At 47.8% G+C, this 15,323-nt stretch overlaps 1 protein-coding gene across 1 annotated transcript in view; it reads right to left on the reverse strand.

Moving 5' to 3' along the window:
* Positions 1 to 13,052, reverse strand: part of jph3b (junctophilin 3b) — a 31,588-nt gene extending 18,536 nt beyond the window's left edge. The window contains exons 1-2 of the mRNA XM_023841639.2: positions 12,629 to 13,052; positions 1,373 to 2,174 (exon numbers count right to left, since the gene is read on the reverse strand). Coding sequence (XP_023697407.1) covers positions 1,373 to 2,174; positions 12,629 to 13,010 — 1,184 coding nt within the window. The 5' untranslated portion in view covers positions 13,011 to 13,052. The remainder of the gene's footprint in view (positions 1 to 1,372; positions 2,175 to 12,628) is intronic.
* Between the last annotated feature and the right edge of the window lie 2,271 nt (positions 13,053 to 15,323).

Consider the following 15,323-nt stretch of genomic DNA (forward strand, 5'->3'; position numbering starts at 1 on the left):
GCTCTCGCTCACTTCGGGAGGGGGGATATACTGCTCCTCTCCCGGCCCAGCGTGTAGCCACCTGCCACGGCCAACAGAGCAGACCGCCACCCCCCCGCGCTTCGTTATAGGGTACATGTAGCATTTAACACCCACAGTACATCACATGTCTGTGCAGTGACTGCTTGGGCATGTGTGTATATGCATGTATGCATAAGTTTGTGGGTGGCTCTATGTGTTATATGTGTGTGTGGGGGTGTGTGTGTGCCACGGTCTGTGAGCTGGCCAGTCCAGTCTGTTCTGTATCTGGCACTCTCTCTCTCTCTCTCTCTCTCGGGCCGGCAGCCAACAGTGTTCTGGCATAATGCGGAAATCTCTTTCTCTGTCTCTCTTTCTCTTTCTGACTCCCTCTCTCTACCCCCTCCCTCCGTTCCCTCGTTCTCTCTCTCTCTCTCTCACTCCTGTGCTTTTTCCATCCGCCTTTCTCTTGCCCATCTGTCCCTCGTTATTTCATCCTGAAATTCGGATTTTAATTCGAGTTGGCTCCGCCGGTGAGGCTGAAGTTTGGAAGTTGCTGCTAGATGGAACACGATAAAGCGACACCTCGGGTGACCGACACAAACACCTTAAATAGGAGGCCCACCCATTCCTCCACCCGTTCCTTCTCCTGCACTCCGCCATCTGTCTTTCTAGCCAATAGAGAAAATGAGCAGGTAGAGTAGAGAAAACAAGAGGAATGTGGTGAGCGCTGGTGTGTAAAGCTCACCGGGTGAGTCCGTGCAATGAGGCCATGCACTTTTGTACTATTCATTTATGCAAGCTGTAGTGTGCAGTACTGTACTAAAGTGTTTTTTTTTTATTGCAAGTTATGTAATAACTGAATGCATGAATGCCTAAGACTGACAGATTGAATTTAAAAGCACACAAAGCAGGTCATATGCAGCTTATAGTTTTTGTCATCATTCAGTTTCATTATTAATAACATGATTGTTCCCTCCCATTGTCTTGTCACTGAATATAGCCAGTGTAAGTGTCTAACTCTCTGCTTCTGACGATGAGCATCCCTGAGTGTTTATACGAGCGCACATCTTTACAGGCTAGTAAGTCATACCCTTAATAGAAGGTCCTCATTCTGGGAGCCTCTGTGTGACCTTGTCAAGAATCACTATATGTCTATGCAACACTCGTGCAACATAATCTTCAAAAGGAGACAGACAGATCGTATCTCTGCGCAAGGACATAGTTATTCCCAACAGAAAGGCTCTCATTCTCACCAAGGAGTTAGTCCCACACGTTGCCTTTCTGTCGCTCACGGGAGCCTGCGGCTCCAAGGAACATCCTTTCGGCACAAGCACCGACCTGCGAGCGCTGCGCACGTGGTTCACGGCCGTACCTGGACAGGGCGATCTCGGCCTTCTGCTTGGCGATGTCGGCGGCCTTCTCAGCGGCCTCCACGCCGCGGTCCACCTTCTCGCGGATGCGGCTGCTCCGCAGCGGGATGAGGTTCTTGCGTTTGCCGCTGACCAGCACGTTCTGCTTGTACTTGCCCTCCTCCTTGGTGCCGTCGGGGAAGGTGGTGCAACCGTAGCCGTGGCGCCGGTTGGCCGCCCATTCACCCTCGTAGCGGAGGCCGTCGGAGCGGCGGCTCACGCCGCAACCCGAGCGCTTGTCGTTCTTCCACTCGCCGGCGTAGGTCTCGGTCGTGGTGGCGTCCACGTCGTCCTCCAGCACGGAGAGCTCGCCCTCGCCCTCACCCAGGCTGATGGTGGAGTTGATGTCGGAGGCGGCCGAGCTGACGGTGCTCATGCCCGCCTCGCTGCGGAAGGAGCTCTGCTTGCTGCGCTGGCTGGCCAACGAGCTCTTGGACTCAGACTTGCGCAGTTTCAGCCCGCTGAGGATGGAGCGCCGGAAGAGGCTCTTCTTCTTGCCCTTGAGCAGCTCGGCGTCGCCGTGGGCCGTCAGCACGAAGCCGCCCCGCGACACGGCCGGGCTGCCTGCCGCCGCGCCGCCTGGCCCGCCCCCTCCCCCGCTGCCGCCGTCCGGGTGCAGCACGGTGCCGTTGCTGTGCTCCGAGCGCAGCGAGTTTATGGAGGTACGCAGTGGCGAGCGGATGACGGCCGCCATGCCGTAAGGGACGCTCTGCCGGACGCCATAGCCGTGCCGCATGCCGCCCACCCACTGGCCCTGGTAGGTTCCTGTACAAGGAAGGGAAACAAACGAGGCAGCTTTCACTCTAATGTTACATTGTATAGATAACACACTGTGGGACACGACGATCAGCTGCTGTTATCCCTCCCGGGCTGACAGGTAAACAAAGGCGAGTGCAGAATGAATAAACCATCGCTTTTCAGTTTCTGCTCCATCCTTCCATCCATCCATCCATCCATAACCACTCAGCCAATAAATCTCACACCACACCACTCTGCAAACAAACCTCCCAAATCATAGTCCAGCCACTATTTAACCTGAAGCCAACGGTTCTTTGTGACATAGACAGAAGTGTGGAAAAAGCCAGGAAAACCTTCACTCCCCCCGGCACCATCTTGTTTCTACGAATCCAGACAGGAGGAAGATTGCGTTATGTTACATATCATATATCCGTTAAATAACCCCACGCGACCTGCGCTGTTCAGCTTTACGCAGCCTTTTTTTTTTTTTTTTTAATTATTCTCACGTATTGCATCAATATCAAAAGCTATTGCACTGTATTTCCCATTTGGGAAGATAAAAGAAAGGAAATACATCTGAATGTGTACAAACGGAGTTTGTTTCTTTAGGAAACAATTCTATTTACATTTTAATATGTTTCCCCCCTTTCACAAACGAACAGACGTCTGGGGAAAATGTGACGTGGAGCTTTTTAAAGTGCTAATGTCGGCTGAAGTAACATGGAGCGGCGATGTGGCACTACATCGGCCGCCTAAATGCGCCTCTGACGGGAAGCAGCCGATCTCATCTCCCCATAGCTTTGACCCTATACTACCGAAGACCACCCCTACAAAATCCCCTTTCATAAAGTACTTTAATTTCCTATATCTGTATGTGCTTCGGATTTTAAACCTCAGCTGATCCTCAATATACCATGTGTTTTTATCATTGATATCGGTATCTTATTATTTTTATATTTCACACTAAAATGGCTGCCACTTTACACCAGTACTTCACGAAAACAAGGATGAAATGAATTTCTGGCGTTACTTATATGTTGTTCAGATCTCCTTAATCAGTCGTGCGGACTTGGCTATGGGGCTGACGGAAAGCATGTGCCAGGAAAAACTGCCCCGCTGAGTAGGGCTACAAAATGGGCTGCACACACACACATTTTCCATGGATTCAGGGAATATTTTCAACACTGTGTCAGAAAAAAAGACCCCAGTCATCACAGGATAATTTTTTCCTTACAAAACTGAACTCTGGGGTATGATTAGGCCCATGCAGTCATCACTGTTTAACTACCAGTTTCTGGCTTTTTATGATGTTACACCTGGTTTAGCTGCTCCCTGATGCTGCCCTGTGTAACGGAATGCCTCGCATGCGTCCATGGTATCACTTTATGTGTGCCTGTGCGTGTGTTACGTGGTAGATAGCCATCTTGAAGAGAGAGACAGAGAAAATGAGCTGATTTATAATAATCAATGACTCACAAAAGTAATCCATTACAGAGAGAGGTGGAAAGTTCAGGTCCAGGAAGTACAAATCCAGACCAAGGTTTTGTTTCAACCAACCAGTTGAGTCAGTCACAGCTGGTTGGTTGAAACAAAACCTTGGTCTGGATTTGTACTTTCTGGACCTGAACTTTCTACCTCTGTCTGTAATGGATTACTGTTGTGAGTAACTTCCCCAACACTGATAATAATTGACCAAATGGTTTGTTGATGGTTTACTGTAAGTTTCACCTGGACCATAGTGTCAGTGCTGTTTTCATAAATGCCCAGATATATTGCTTTTCTTTTTCCAGTAAATGGGCCCATTCCAAACCCTTGTCTGAGGTGCCTAATTACAGCCTTTGTTCTTTCACCCCTCCTGCTTATTCCCGGGTCCCGGAAAGAGGAAATATCGAATGCTACTCCTCTCCTGACCGAAGCTGCGCCGCAGATACGTTGTATAAATTGCGGATGGGTATTAAATAAATAGCATGAAAGACGTCGTGAGAGAAGCCCGGCTAGAATGGAAATCAGATCTTCATCTGTTCTCTAACCCAGTGTGTGTGTTTTTGGGAAAGGTGAAGGGTACTCAGGTGACTGTGTCCTATGTTCTATGTTAAAACAGCATCACTGATAGATATAGCATGCTGATGTTTGTATCTACCCCCCCACCAAAGAGCATGGCTTTCCAGGCTTAGTGTCAGCTGAGAGAGAGGAAAGCCGATGGAGGTACAGAGAGTCTCTCTGCTGTCCGCTGTGTCACCCTCTGCTCTGGTTCTCTCTCTCTCTCCCTGTTTTTCCCCAGTTTAAAAGTACCGTCTTACTATGACAGGGTAGAGTTGCCAAGACAGAGGTGACAGTAAACAGAAGCAGGTGGCAAAGTCTGAAACAAAACAGACTTTCAAGCTCACAATAAGGTCAGAAAAACTCTCTCTCTCTCTTTCTACATCTCCCTCCCTCCTTCTCTCTATCTTTCTCTCTCTTTCCTTGTCTGTCATCCTATCCCTACCCCCCCCCCCCCCAACGCCGGTCCAACAGTAGGATCTCTCCGTGATGCTGAAAAATAGGCCAGGCACGCTGGGCGCCTCTCATCATGGGGGAATCTGCACCGAGCGTCCCTCCCAGTCCTCGCTGTCGCTCCCCTGACCGTCAACACCAGGCTCCCTAGGCCGTGATCTTAGCCCTCCCTGGGTGATCACTCTCCTGGCTTGACCTCTCTTATGTGCTACCGTTTCAGTCCTTTGCATAACTCACCATATTCAATATATATGGATTGAAAATGCCAGCAAAATGCAGTTTGTACAAAATGTTAGGACTATGAAAGAATATCAATCAGAACAAAGGCAGCCCACCAATAAACACTACACATAGCCAAATGAGACTGAGAAATGTGGGGGATATGAAAATTCTCTGCATTTTTTTCCAAATATTTGCCTAAAGGATATGGGCTCAATTTAGTGTAAACTGGCCACTCTGGAGTCAACGAGTTGGATTTGAAGTCAAATTCCTGGGATGGAGGCATCAGTTTGAGCTGTTCTCGTTACCGTGGGATCAGATGACTGTTCCAGTGTAAACGGCCCATCTGTGGGTCTCCTGCCTGGTGTGTGAGTCTTACTGACATCCTTTATTCTCCCTTTTCTCCACCTCATCTTTGGCCCTGCAGACAGGCCATAATAAACTAGCCCCATATGCCTGTCAGTGCACAGATTCCTCCCAGGGCGACCCTCTTGCTGGGACACACACACACACACACACACACACACACACACACACACACGCATGCATGCATGCATGCATACACACACACACACACACACGCGAGCCCCACCCTCTCAGGACCCATTGATCCCTGCTCGCTGGAATGTCAATGAATTGTAGAGGCTGGATGAGGCAAGAGCAGAACGAGGACAGCAGAGAGCGGCCACCCTGCCCCCACTGCCTTCCGCTGCTACGGTGAGCTAGAAACCTCTTTATATCTCATCTGTGTGTGTGTCTGTGCTCCCGACAGGGAGAGTGTTTGTGTGTGTGTGAGAGAGAGAGAGAGAGAGACACACAGAGAGAGCATCATGGGCACCAGCATAAGCAACAGACCCAGATACACAGAGGCCTCCAGGAACACCATGTCAGCATGGAGTAATAAGCATGCTGGGCTAAGATCACGGCCCATGGCCGTCAGTGACAGACCACACCCACTGGAACCTGCGGCTGGCCCCGCCCCTATTCACCGTATGACAACCTGCTTTTCACCACATCAAACAAGGCAATAATCCTACGGCATTACACAGAGAGGACAGAAATTAGCCGCTACATGTCAGGGGGGGTCATTTCCTGTCCTGGCTCCATTCAGAATTCCACTCCGCTTCCATCCTCCCTCCTCAAGGTCCTGGCAGGGTATGTGTCCTGTGCGCCGTGGGGGTGTGGGCCCACTCGTGTACTCCCTACACTTACAGCTGATGCCCCCCTCCCCACACCTCAGCATGCACAGGCCTGAGGGACAGGCAGCTGTGCCCCAGCCTCCCTAGTGCTCCCTCACATATAGCCTGACACTCAGTTACGGATATCTGGCTCCTCTCCAGAGCAGCAGCCCTCTCCCCTGGACCCCCCTTCCAAACAGAATCCGCCACTATGGTGCTTTTCTGCATTTGATAAAAAGGTAATCATTTTATTATATGATAAGCCCTGTTCGGCCTTATCAAAGTGACACCATTATCAAAGTGACACCAGTTACCGCCTCTTAGTGGAATTTACACTAGGCCCTCGGATCTGCTCTCATGGCTAATCTCCATCCGTGCGGTTCTCCTGGAGTCTCACGATGCCCCATCCCCCTCCTCAGTCCCTCCCTGGGGATGCTGTACACTAATGGTCACTCGTGACCAGGGAAACTGAAAGCCGGGCGAGAACGGGGCCTCCTGCATAACCCAGCCTGTATATATGTTCAATTCGATTATTTCCTATATAGCGTCTTTCACAGCAGAGTCACCCCAAGGCATGTTCTGATACATTCCTGCATCATTTATGTGGAATGATTCAAAAACAAGGAAAAGGGAAGACAAAGAAATGAAAGAAAGAATGAAAGCCAGATGACAGCAGAGGAGAGGAAGCAAAAACTCCCAAGTAGGGAGAAAAAAAAGCTCTGGGCGTCCAAAAATATATACACATTTTAAAATTCATTGTTTATGTCTGCAAACTTTGTATTACACAAAATATTAGGGCTCTATATGAAGTTCAATCAGAATTAAAAACCGTGAGACAATAAACACTGCATGTGATCAAAAGAGAGAAGCGTCACACACACACACACACACACACACACACACACACACACACACACACACACACACAGACTGGACAGGCATGGCTATATTTGAGAGGGTTTCCCCTTGATGCCCAGTTTAATACTATGAATGTTCCCCAACACTAAACACAACTCAGAAACAAATAAGAAGCCATAACAAGATAAAGCAAACAGAAATCTCTCTGCCATGCCTTCTTCTGGATTGACTGAAAAATATTCATGCCCATCCAAGAAATAGTACTACTATTGTTATAGCACAGCGCATATCCATGTCTGTGCAGCAAATGTCTGTCCAGTTTCCTTAAGTGATCTTCACCTGATCAGCTCTCACCACTAACAAACCTTAACCCAGTATAGGTATACATGGGCGTAAAATTATGGGGGGGGATGGGAGGTTGTAGCCCCCCCAATAAATCAAAACCAGCTAATTCAACCCCCCCCCCCCCCCCAATAATCATGTTTCCCCCGTAATGGGTGGAGACCTCAACCTCCCCAATGTTCCAGCCAAAGTTACGCCCTTGTAGGTATAACGCTGTTCTTCTGCTCCCAGTATGTACGCTTGCGATTTTTCCGCCGACGCAGGCGCTGTCTGCGGTGCTGAAGACAAGGCAGCCGCAAAGTGAGTTAAGCATTGGCAAGAATCATTCGCCGTCGTTCGACGTAACTTGAAAAAAAAAGGAATTCATATAATCAAGGTATTATATGTTTCTTTACATTATTTATAATTTGATTTCCCTAATTGTCGTGAATGCGTCTAATCGGAAAATGGGAACATAAATGCAATCCGATAAACAGTAATTTCGCCTGTATGAGATATTCCCGAAACTGATCTGACCTTAGCAAATGTACTTTAATGGCACATTTCCCTCTATTCAGTATAAATGACTAAGGTTTCACAGTGGTATGCAGCCAATCTAATTTCCAATATGTCAATTACTTATTTTACCTGTAGCCTCGGTTTTACAGATTTATATTTGTAAATTTGGTTTATTTTGCTTCATAGATGTAATCCGTCCTCACAGTGCATCACCGCAAAGATACGGACAGGGTTAGTCACTCGTGTCGGTTTTCTTCAGTTGCTGGTTTTCTCGCTCCCTATACATTAAACCTGTGTTTAAATTAACTTTAGACAGTTTCACCGGGACCCTTTTAGGTGCCATCTACGGAAATACAATAAAACCGATGAGGCAGTATCACAGCTATCAGATATAATCATGTGCCACCCGTAGAATGTTCTTACAACTATTAAGTCCTTTAAATTAATGATTCAATTGTTTGTACCGTTCGTGTTTTATTCTTTATACCTGTAATTTTATGGATTATTATTATTATTACCCTATTATTATTCGTTTATGGGCGCTTGCGGGTTAAATTCACATTAGCAGAAGACTGAAACTCCAGCGCAACAATCAGAAAGTGTGTCTGGATGGCTTCCTCTATTAATTATTAATGTAACCCGCTCTCTACCCGTTTCTCACACAGTCAGCACTTGCTGTGCACTTACATATCGAAGTAATGGTGCACAGTGTAGTTTGTGTGTGTGTGTGTCTGTGTGCACTGTATTTTATTAGACTATGTTTGAATTTAAGGATGTTACTTTTGTAAACAAAAAGATGGAGGCGCTGAAGGGTGGCGCAGGGTTTGGTGATACATAGGGAGGTGAAGTAGCGGAACTTGACGCAAAGTAAACAAATGAAAAGCAGCGACGTCATAATAACACGAACGTGACCCACACTAGTGTGTGAAGTGAAGCTCCTGAGACTTGCGGGTCCGTAGAGACCCATGCACACAGATTTTAATGAAAATAATCTTAAGGTTACACGAAAGTAGAAAAAGTGTTAATACGCATATTTAAGTTTTAAGATGGACTTCCAAAACCAAACTGAACAGTGGAACTAGCCATCTACATGACAGGCTTCCCCTAAATTATAGCTTTATATAAATTCAATTTTAAATGAGTTGATTTGTCTTCTAAATGGCTGATCTCGTAAGTTGTCCTTTTATTTGCTTAAAAAAACAATTTTAGATTTTTAAATTATACGGCAGAAAGGGTTTGCGTGACCTGCTGTTTCAGGTTATCATATGCAGTGCGCGTGCTCAGTTCTCTGCTAATCCACCACAGCAATCACAAATCCGCGGACTATAATCTTATTACATCACAAAGCATGTGCCATGTTAATCAATTTGCCTTGCACGAGCGCTCATACATGTATATATAGTGCAAGATTGGTTACAATCTAAAGGACGCTGCTGTCCAGTGATATTTATATATTTTACAATTTCACACATAGCTAAACGAATGTTTTCTGATGCAATTTTACTTTGCTGTCTATCTAACCAGAGCATCAGCAGTGTCTGTAGTGCGTGATTTTTGTGAGTTGTAATGTTGCTGTTATGTAACCACACATGACTAAGTCTTACCTACTTACATACTAATGCACATAACAAGCTTGAGATGCACTGAGAGATCTTTCGTAGCTGGAATTCTTAAGTTTAAGAGGCTTGTAACATTCATATTTGACAACACTGAGTGCTGTATATGTTTCACCCATTCACACTTTACAACACTCGGTCCTGTAGCAGCTACTTTGCCGATCCACACTTTACACAGCCCTGATCTCGCTACATCTACTCCGCCAATGAATACCTCACGGCACTCAGTCCACTAACGTCTGCTCCACCCATCCAGTCAGCTCAGCCCTGTTCTGCACACATGGGCCTCACCACTACACTCCGGTTCCTCTATCATCAAATCAACAAGGTATTTGAACTATGAAAGAAATGGATGAGACATAAAAACAAACTTAAGCCAATCCGACCCATTGCTATTAATGCCAATACTGCCTGCAGCCTGGTACACTATTACTGGTTCATTGTTTTGATGAGACTGTGGTGTCAAAATAGGGGAACGCTGTTGACATTTAGTACTTCAGTGCTGGACAAACTGCGGAGGAATGAATCGACGGTGGACTGGCTGATTGGTGTGTCTCCCAATTGCCTGGCTGGGGTGATGTGAGTGAGCTTCTCCAGGCTACCCCTGGACTTGGGGTCCTCAGTGGAAATGCAGTGAAGAGGATGAGTGCTGAGATCTCTTCAGCTGCAGGTGTGTGCTGTTTCAGTGCATTTCAAAGCTCTTTAGACCTGTGACATTCCTCTAATGCGAATAAGGGACTGATCCGCACTTGGTGCACCTGACCCCACCTGACTGGTCGCTTGGCAACACTGCTGGTTCGATACTGCATTATGGCGTATAGGTGGATTACCCCATTTTGCTTTACGGGGTTCTGAAATCAGTCCAGGAAACCGGAGAGCTTACGAAGCTCCCACACCCTGAGTATCTCCTTGTCTCTCTTTCCTGAATCCCCCTCCCGTCTCTTTTCCCCATCGGTTTCTCCCATTCTGTTTGCCATCTCCCCTCTCCCTCTATCACTGTGTATGCCGTGGCTGTGATTAGCCAGCCCAGATTAGCGCTCAAGTAAGTAAACACCATTAGCAGGACCAGCCGGCCAATCAGAACGCAGAGTGCCGGGTCCCCAGTGGCCCGCAGATCTGCCACTTGTGTCTGCATGCGTTTCCGTGGCAACTTACTGTACAGCGGCGCCTTTTCAGTAATGCAGTGGAAGCTTCCTCCCACCCAGAATCTAGCAGGCTTGTAGAAATGAGTAGTCCAGGTATCCATATTGCTAGAGGAGTCCTTTACTCACATTGTTTTTTTCACCATGATGATGGGCAAGAAATCGCAAGCCGCAGTATTAATTTCTAAAATTTGCCACAGGAGCTTTGCGTTATGTCACTAATACTCTAGTATTAGTGATCAACAACCAGCACCATCTGAGCAATAAGAGACTGAGTATGGGTTGCCCACTGAAGTGCTGTTATACTGATCTCGCTGTCTCCAGCACCATCTTTTCATTTTCTCCACATTCTTTAAAGAACAAGTCCTACTTCTATGCAGGAAGCACGTACATCTACGCACGCACACACACACTCGCATACTTAGACACCCACGAAACATTCTCCCAGTGTGCAGAGATGCCTGCTTGCCCAGACTTGACACTAAATAACTGCTGAGACTGCAGAAGGATCCTTTTCTCCTCCATTTTAAGGCTCCGATGGGGAAGAAAGGAGGAGGCCCTATGACATAAGGAGCTGGCAATGGAGTCCCTTTAGGAGGCTCGGATAATGGAAAAAGTCTGTTGAAGAGATTCATGGATAGAGGTCTGTGTGTCAGTTAACAAAGGGATGATCATTGACACAACGACTAATCGGAGCATCTCTCTGTCCCTCACAGATCCACCTCCAGCCCACTCCATCGTTGTACCACTGGACAAATGGTCCATCCAAATGCATCTCCTGAGTTGCTGCAGAGCCCTAGTTCCTCCTATCTATTATCCAGCAAACAAGGCTCCCATCCCCCAGGTTCACATCACCTCACCTGCACTGCCTGAACACCACAACCCCGTTCCATCACACCCACTTGTGAACATCTATAACCTTATTAATGTATCATTAAACATTCATGCTGTCTAATTATACTTCCACGCCACCATATCACCCAACCACATTGCTTATCGGACTTACACATCCATGTCACTTCATCACACATTACCGACACCTTATTTGGTCCACAAAGCCACACAAATTTACACCACCTTACACTAATAAAAACCCAGCAACACCCTATCATGTACGAATAACACCCTAACACATATACAATACTTTATTACACATCCACAACCACACGTTAATCCCTATTACACAACCAGAGTACCTCATTATTACACATCTATGACATATCATTACTCATCCACAATGCCTTTTCACTTACCCACAACAGCTTAATACACATCCATATCCATAATTTATCATTCCCACATATATGCAACAACCTATACACTTATATACACATAACCATAATTTATCATTCCACATCTATAACACCTCTTTAAACAGCTACATCATTATTAGACATACTTAAGACTGCATTACAAATCTATAATACCTCATTACATCTACGGCACATTATTACACAACCACACCGCTACTCATGCATCCACGAAAGGTTATGATATGTTTATGGGGGAAGACGTGTAGCGTTCTTTGGGGAAGTTCCTGGGTTAATGAGGAGGGTACTCTGGAAGCCCTGTAAGTGATGTGTAAGGGTTGTCTGCCATCAGAGCCATGTCAATGTGCAATAAGCCCGAGACGGTAACAAGTGTTTGCTAAGCAAAACATCTGGAAGTCCAAAAGCTTATCCCGACATTTTGGGCTTGGGATTTTTTTGCCCCATGCGGAGCTGGTTTCAGCTGAACCGGCACCAGCCGTAGCCCGGTTTTGGCCTGATTCTGGTCCGGTTCTGACAGAGCTGGCCAGAGCTCCGCCAGCCACTGCAGATGACCTGGAATTTTTCTCTCACCGGCTGCGGAGCCCGGATGGCCTTAATTTGGGCCTGAAAATTCATCTCCCTCTGCAACATCGAGAGAGGAGGCTCTTTTACCAAAACGGCAGAGGGAGAGAGACTAGGAGGAAATGGGGAGGGGGGGGAGGTTTGGCGATGGTGGATCGAGAAAGGGTTTGAAAAAGGCTGGAGTGGTAGACAAGCCAGGAGCAGACGTGTTTATTTCAGCTTTGGTTCAAATCGAAATTCTGGTTCAGTGACTCTGTTCCATGTGACGCAGGAACATGCTTCAGGGTACGGTGCTGCTCTTACCTCCGTCAGAGTAGGTCTCGGTGCCGTATCCATCCTGCAGTCCGTTGTTCCAGGTGCCCTCATACTTGGCGCTGCTCGCAGTGCTCTCACGTAGGCCATAGCGTCCCTTAAATCCATGTGTCCACTCGCCCTTGTAGACCCACTTGCCCTTGTTCTCCACCCCAATGCCATGGCGCTTGCCCTGCGCCCAGGTGCCCTGGTAGGTGTTTCCACTGGGCCAGGTGTAGACGCCCACCACCTCGAAGCCGTGGCTCCAGGAACCGGCGTACTCGCCCTGCCCCTTGGGCCCGGTGCAGATGCCGTGCCCGTGGGCCTTGCCGTCTTCCCACCCGCCGCAGTATGACCCCCCATCATCAAAGTTGAACCTGCCCCCAGTGGACATGCATGAAATAGGTTTTGGCAAATCCCCCAAACTTCAAAAAAAAAAAAAGGAAAAGAAAAAAATTAATAAATAAAGCCGATTGGGGGGGGGTGGGGGGGGGTGGGAGGAAGACGCTGAAGACAAATCCTCCTGGGTGGTTCTTTAAAAAAAAAAAGGAAAAAGAGCCCCCACAAGAGAGAAGCCCCCCTCCTGTTAGGCCAGGCTGGTGTGGTGCAAGCTTCTTCAGACCATCCTTCTGGAGATGCTACTCCTGGCCGAATCTCCTGCGGCCGTGACTCTGGGAAGGGGGGAGGCCTCCACCAGCCATGCGCCTCCTCGCTCCTCACACCAACGCACCTCTGCCCCCTCCCAGCGCCCACACCCTCCCAGTCGACAATCTCCCTCTGGCTCCTTATTCTTCTTCCCTTTTGTTTTCTCCTCCTTTTCCCCCAGCAGAGAAAAACACCCGGACTCCACCTAGAGAGCCGGAGTCCTGTGGGCGACGCAGCCGCCACCGACTGCGCGTTCAGCACGGACGGGTGCCTTCGCCGCTCGGCACCAGGGCGACCCGGCTTCTCCCCAGCGCCATCCTGACACCCGGGCTCGCCACAAACCGGGAGGGAGGGAGGGAGAGAGAGAGAGAGAGGCACGGAGAAAAGAAAGACAGGTGGCTTCGGCTAGGCTCCTCTCTGTAGCCCGTCCGTGAGACGCCAATGCGGTCTCTCTCCACGCACACGCAGCGCTCACGCGCACACACACCCCGGCCGGCAGACAGCTCGCGCACGCACACCCCAGAGAAACAAACGGCTTATCTAATTCTGCCTTTTTCCTTTTCCCTTGATTCTCCTCCTCCTCTTATTCTTCTCCTCCTCCTCCTCTTTCCCTCTCTCTCTCTCTCTGTGATTTCCCTGGCTCCTGTTGCAGTCTAGCGTCGAAGCTACGGTCCGCTCACCGGCGAAAAATCCAATGATATTCTCCTCGTGATTTCTCCTAAAAGCTTCACTGTCATAATTTCAAATTGTCTCCCTTCCTCTCCGTCTTTTCTTGTTCCAGGTTGCCGCTGTCTTGTTTCCCCCGTCCTTCGTTGCGCTGGGGTCTCTCTCTCTCTCTCTCTTTCTCTCTCTCTGTGATGTCTCTCAAACCTGCTCATTAGAGAGGGACCGCTTCATCGCAGCCAACCGCCCCCCCCCTAAGCAGCACCGTCCTTCTGCCAGTTTTAAAGAGACAGCGCCTGCGTAAGCACAGGCGTCGTTCAGCTCTATCCCGGTACCTCTGGGAGGGAAAAATTGCTTTTCTTAATTGCCCTGCTCACTCCCTTTCTCCTTCTCTCTCTCGTTTCAGTCTGTCCATGTTCTGCTGTGCACAGGAAAATAATTAGACCACACAAGAGTGCAGTAATTTGGCTCAAACGCTATTTGTCCAGGTACTTAATGAAATGGAGACAGGAAGATTCCGCTTATATGTAGAAATACATTATACTTTAGTAAATGCTTCTCCATGTATGAGTGGGCTGCTGACGTCTGTCAGAATACACGATGGATGAAATGGTGTATGTGATGTTTCAAAATGAATTAGGCTAGACAGATATCAGGGTAAATGAAGCTTTATTCTGTTTGGGGAAACAGTGGTTGGGGGTCTAGGCAGCAATGCAGGGAGGCGGCATTCGACTCCACCCCATGTCGGATCCCATCCTGGTTTCTCATGTTTATCCAGTCAGTTCCTGCAGATTAGATCACACCTGGGTAAAAATAGATACGGCTGAGGGCTCTGACACACGGGCTGCTCCCTTTCGGTCACACAGGAGCCACTGCAACCTGGATCCCCGTGGACGGGCTTCTGGGGATTGCTGATGGGCCTGTCTCCTCGAGATCTGGTTCTGTACCGTTTGCTTCTCAACAGAAATAAAGGACCGGTTTTCTCATAATAGGTATGAACGAACTACAGATAATTGTGCCTCTATACGCATAGTATTTACAGCTCCCACCAGTATGCCAGTTACTCATACCGTTAATACAGGTAACTTACATGCATATGGTGAATGAATATGATCAAAATAATGATCTTGTTTGTACCTTAAAATCATGATTCTTGTCGACTTCCAGTTTAATATCAGCAATCATACAACCCACTGTATTTGGCATAATTACTAGCCTATATGCAAAGACACAGTCTGCCTCAAAAAGAGACAGACTCGTGTAGGCTACTCCTTACAATAAGCATATCATGGAATACAAGAAACTGCAATATGGCTTCGCATCGTGTAAATCGATCGAGAAATCTGCAACTTATTTCTCCTTATATCTATAATGACTCAACATGACATAAGATCCGTCA

Source organism: Paramormyrops kingsleyae, chromosome 13 (genome assembly GCF_048594095.1).
Source record: "Paramormyrops kingsleyae isolate MSU_618 chromosome 13, PKINGS_0.4, whole genome shotgun sequence".
Taxonomy (NCBI): Eukaryota; Metazoa; Chordata; class Actinopteri; order Osteoglossiformes; family Mormyridae; genus Paramormyrops; species Paramormyrops kingsleyae.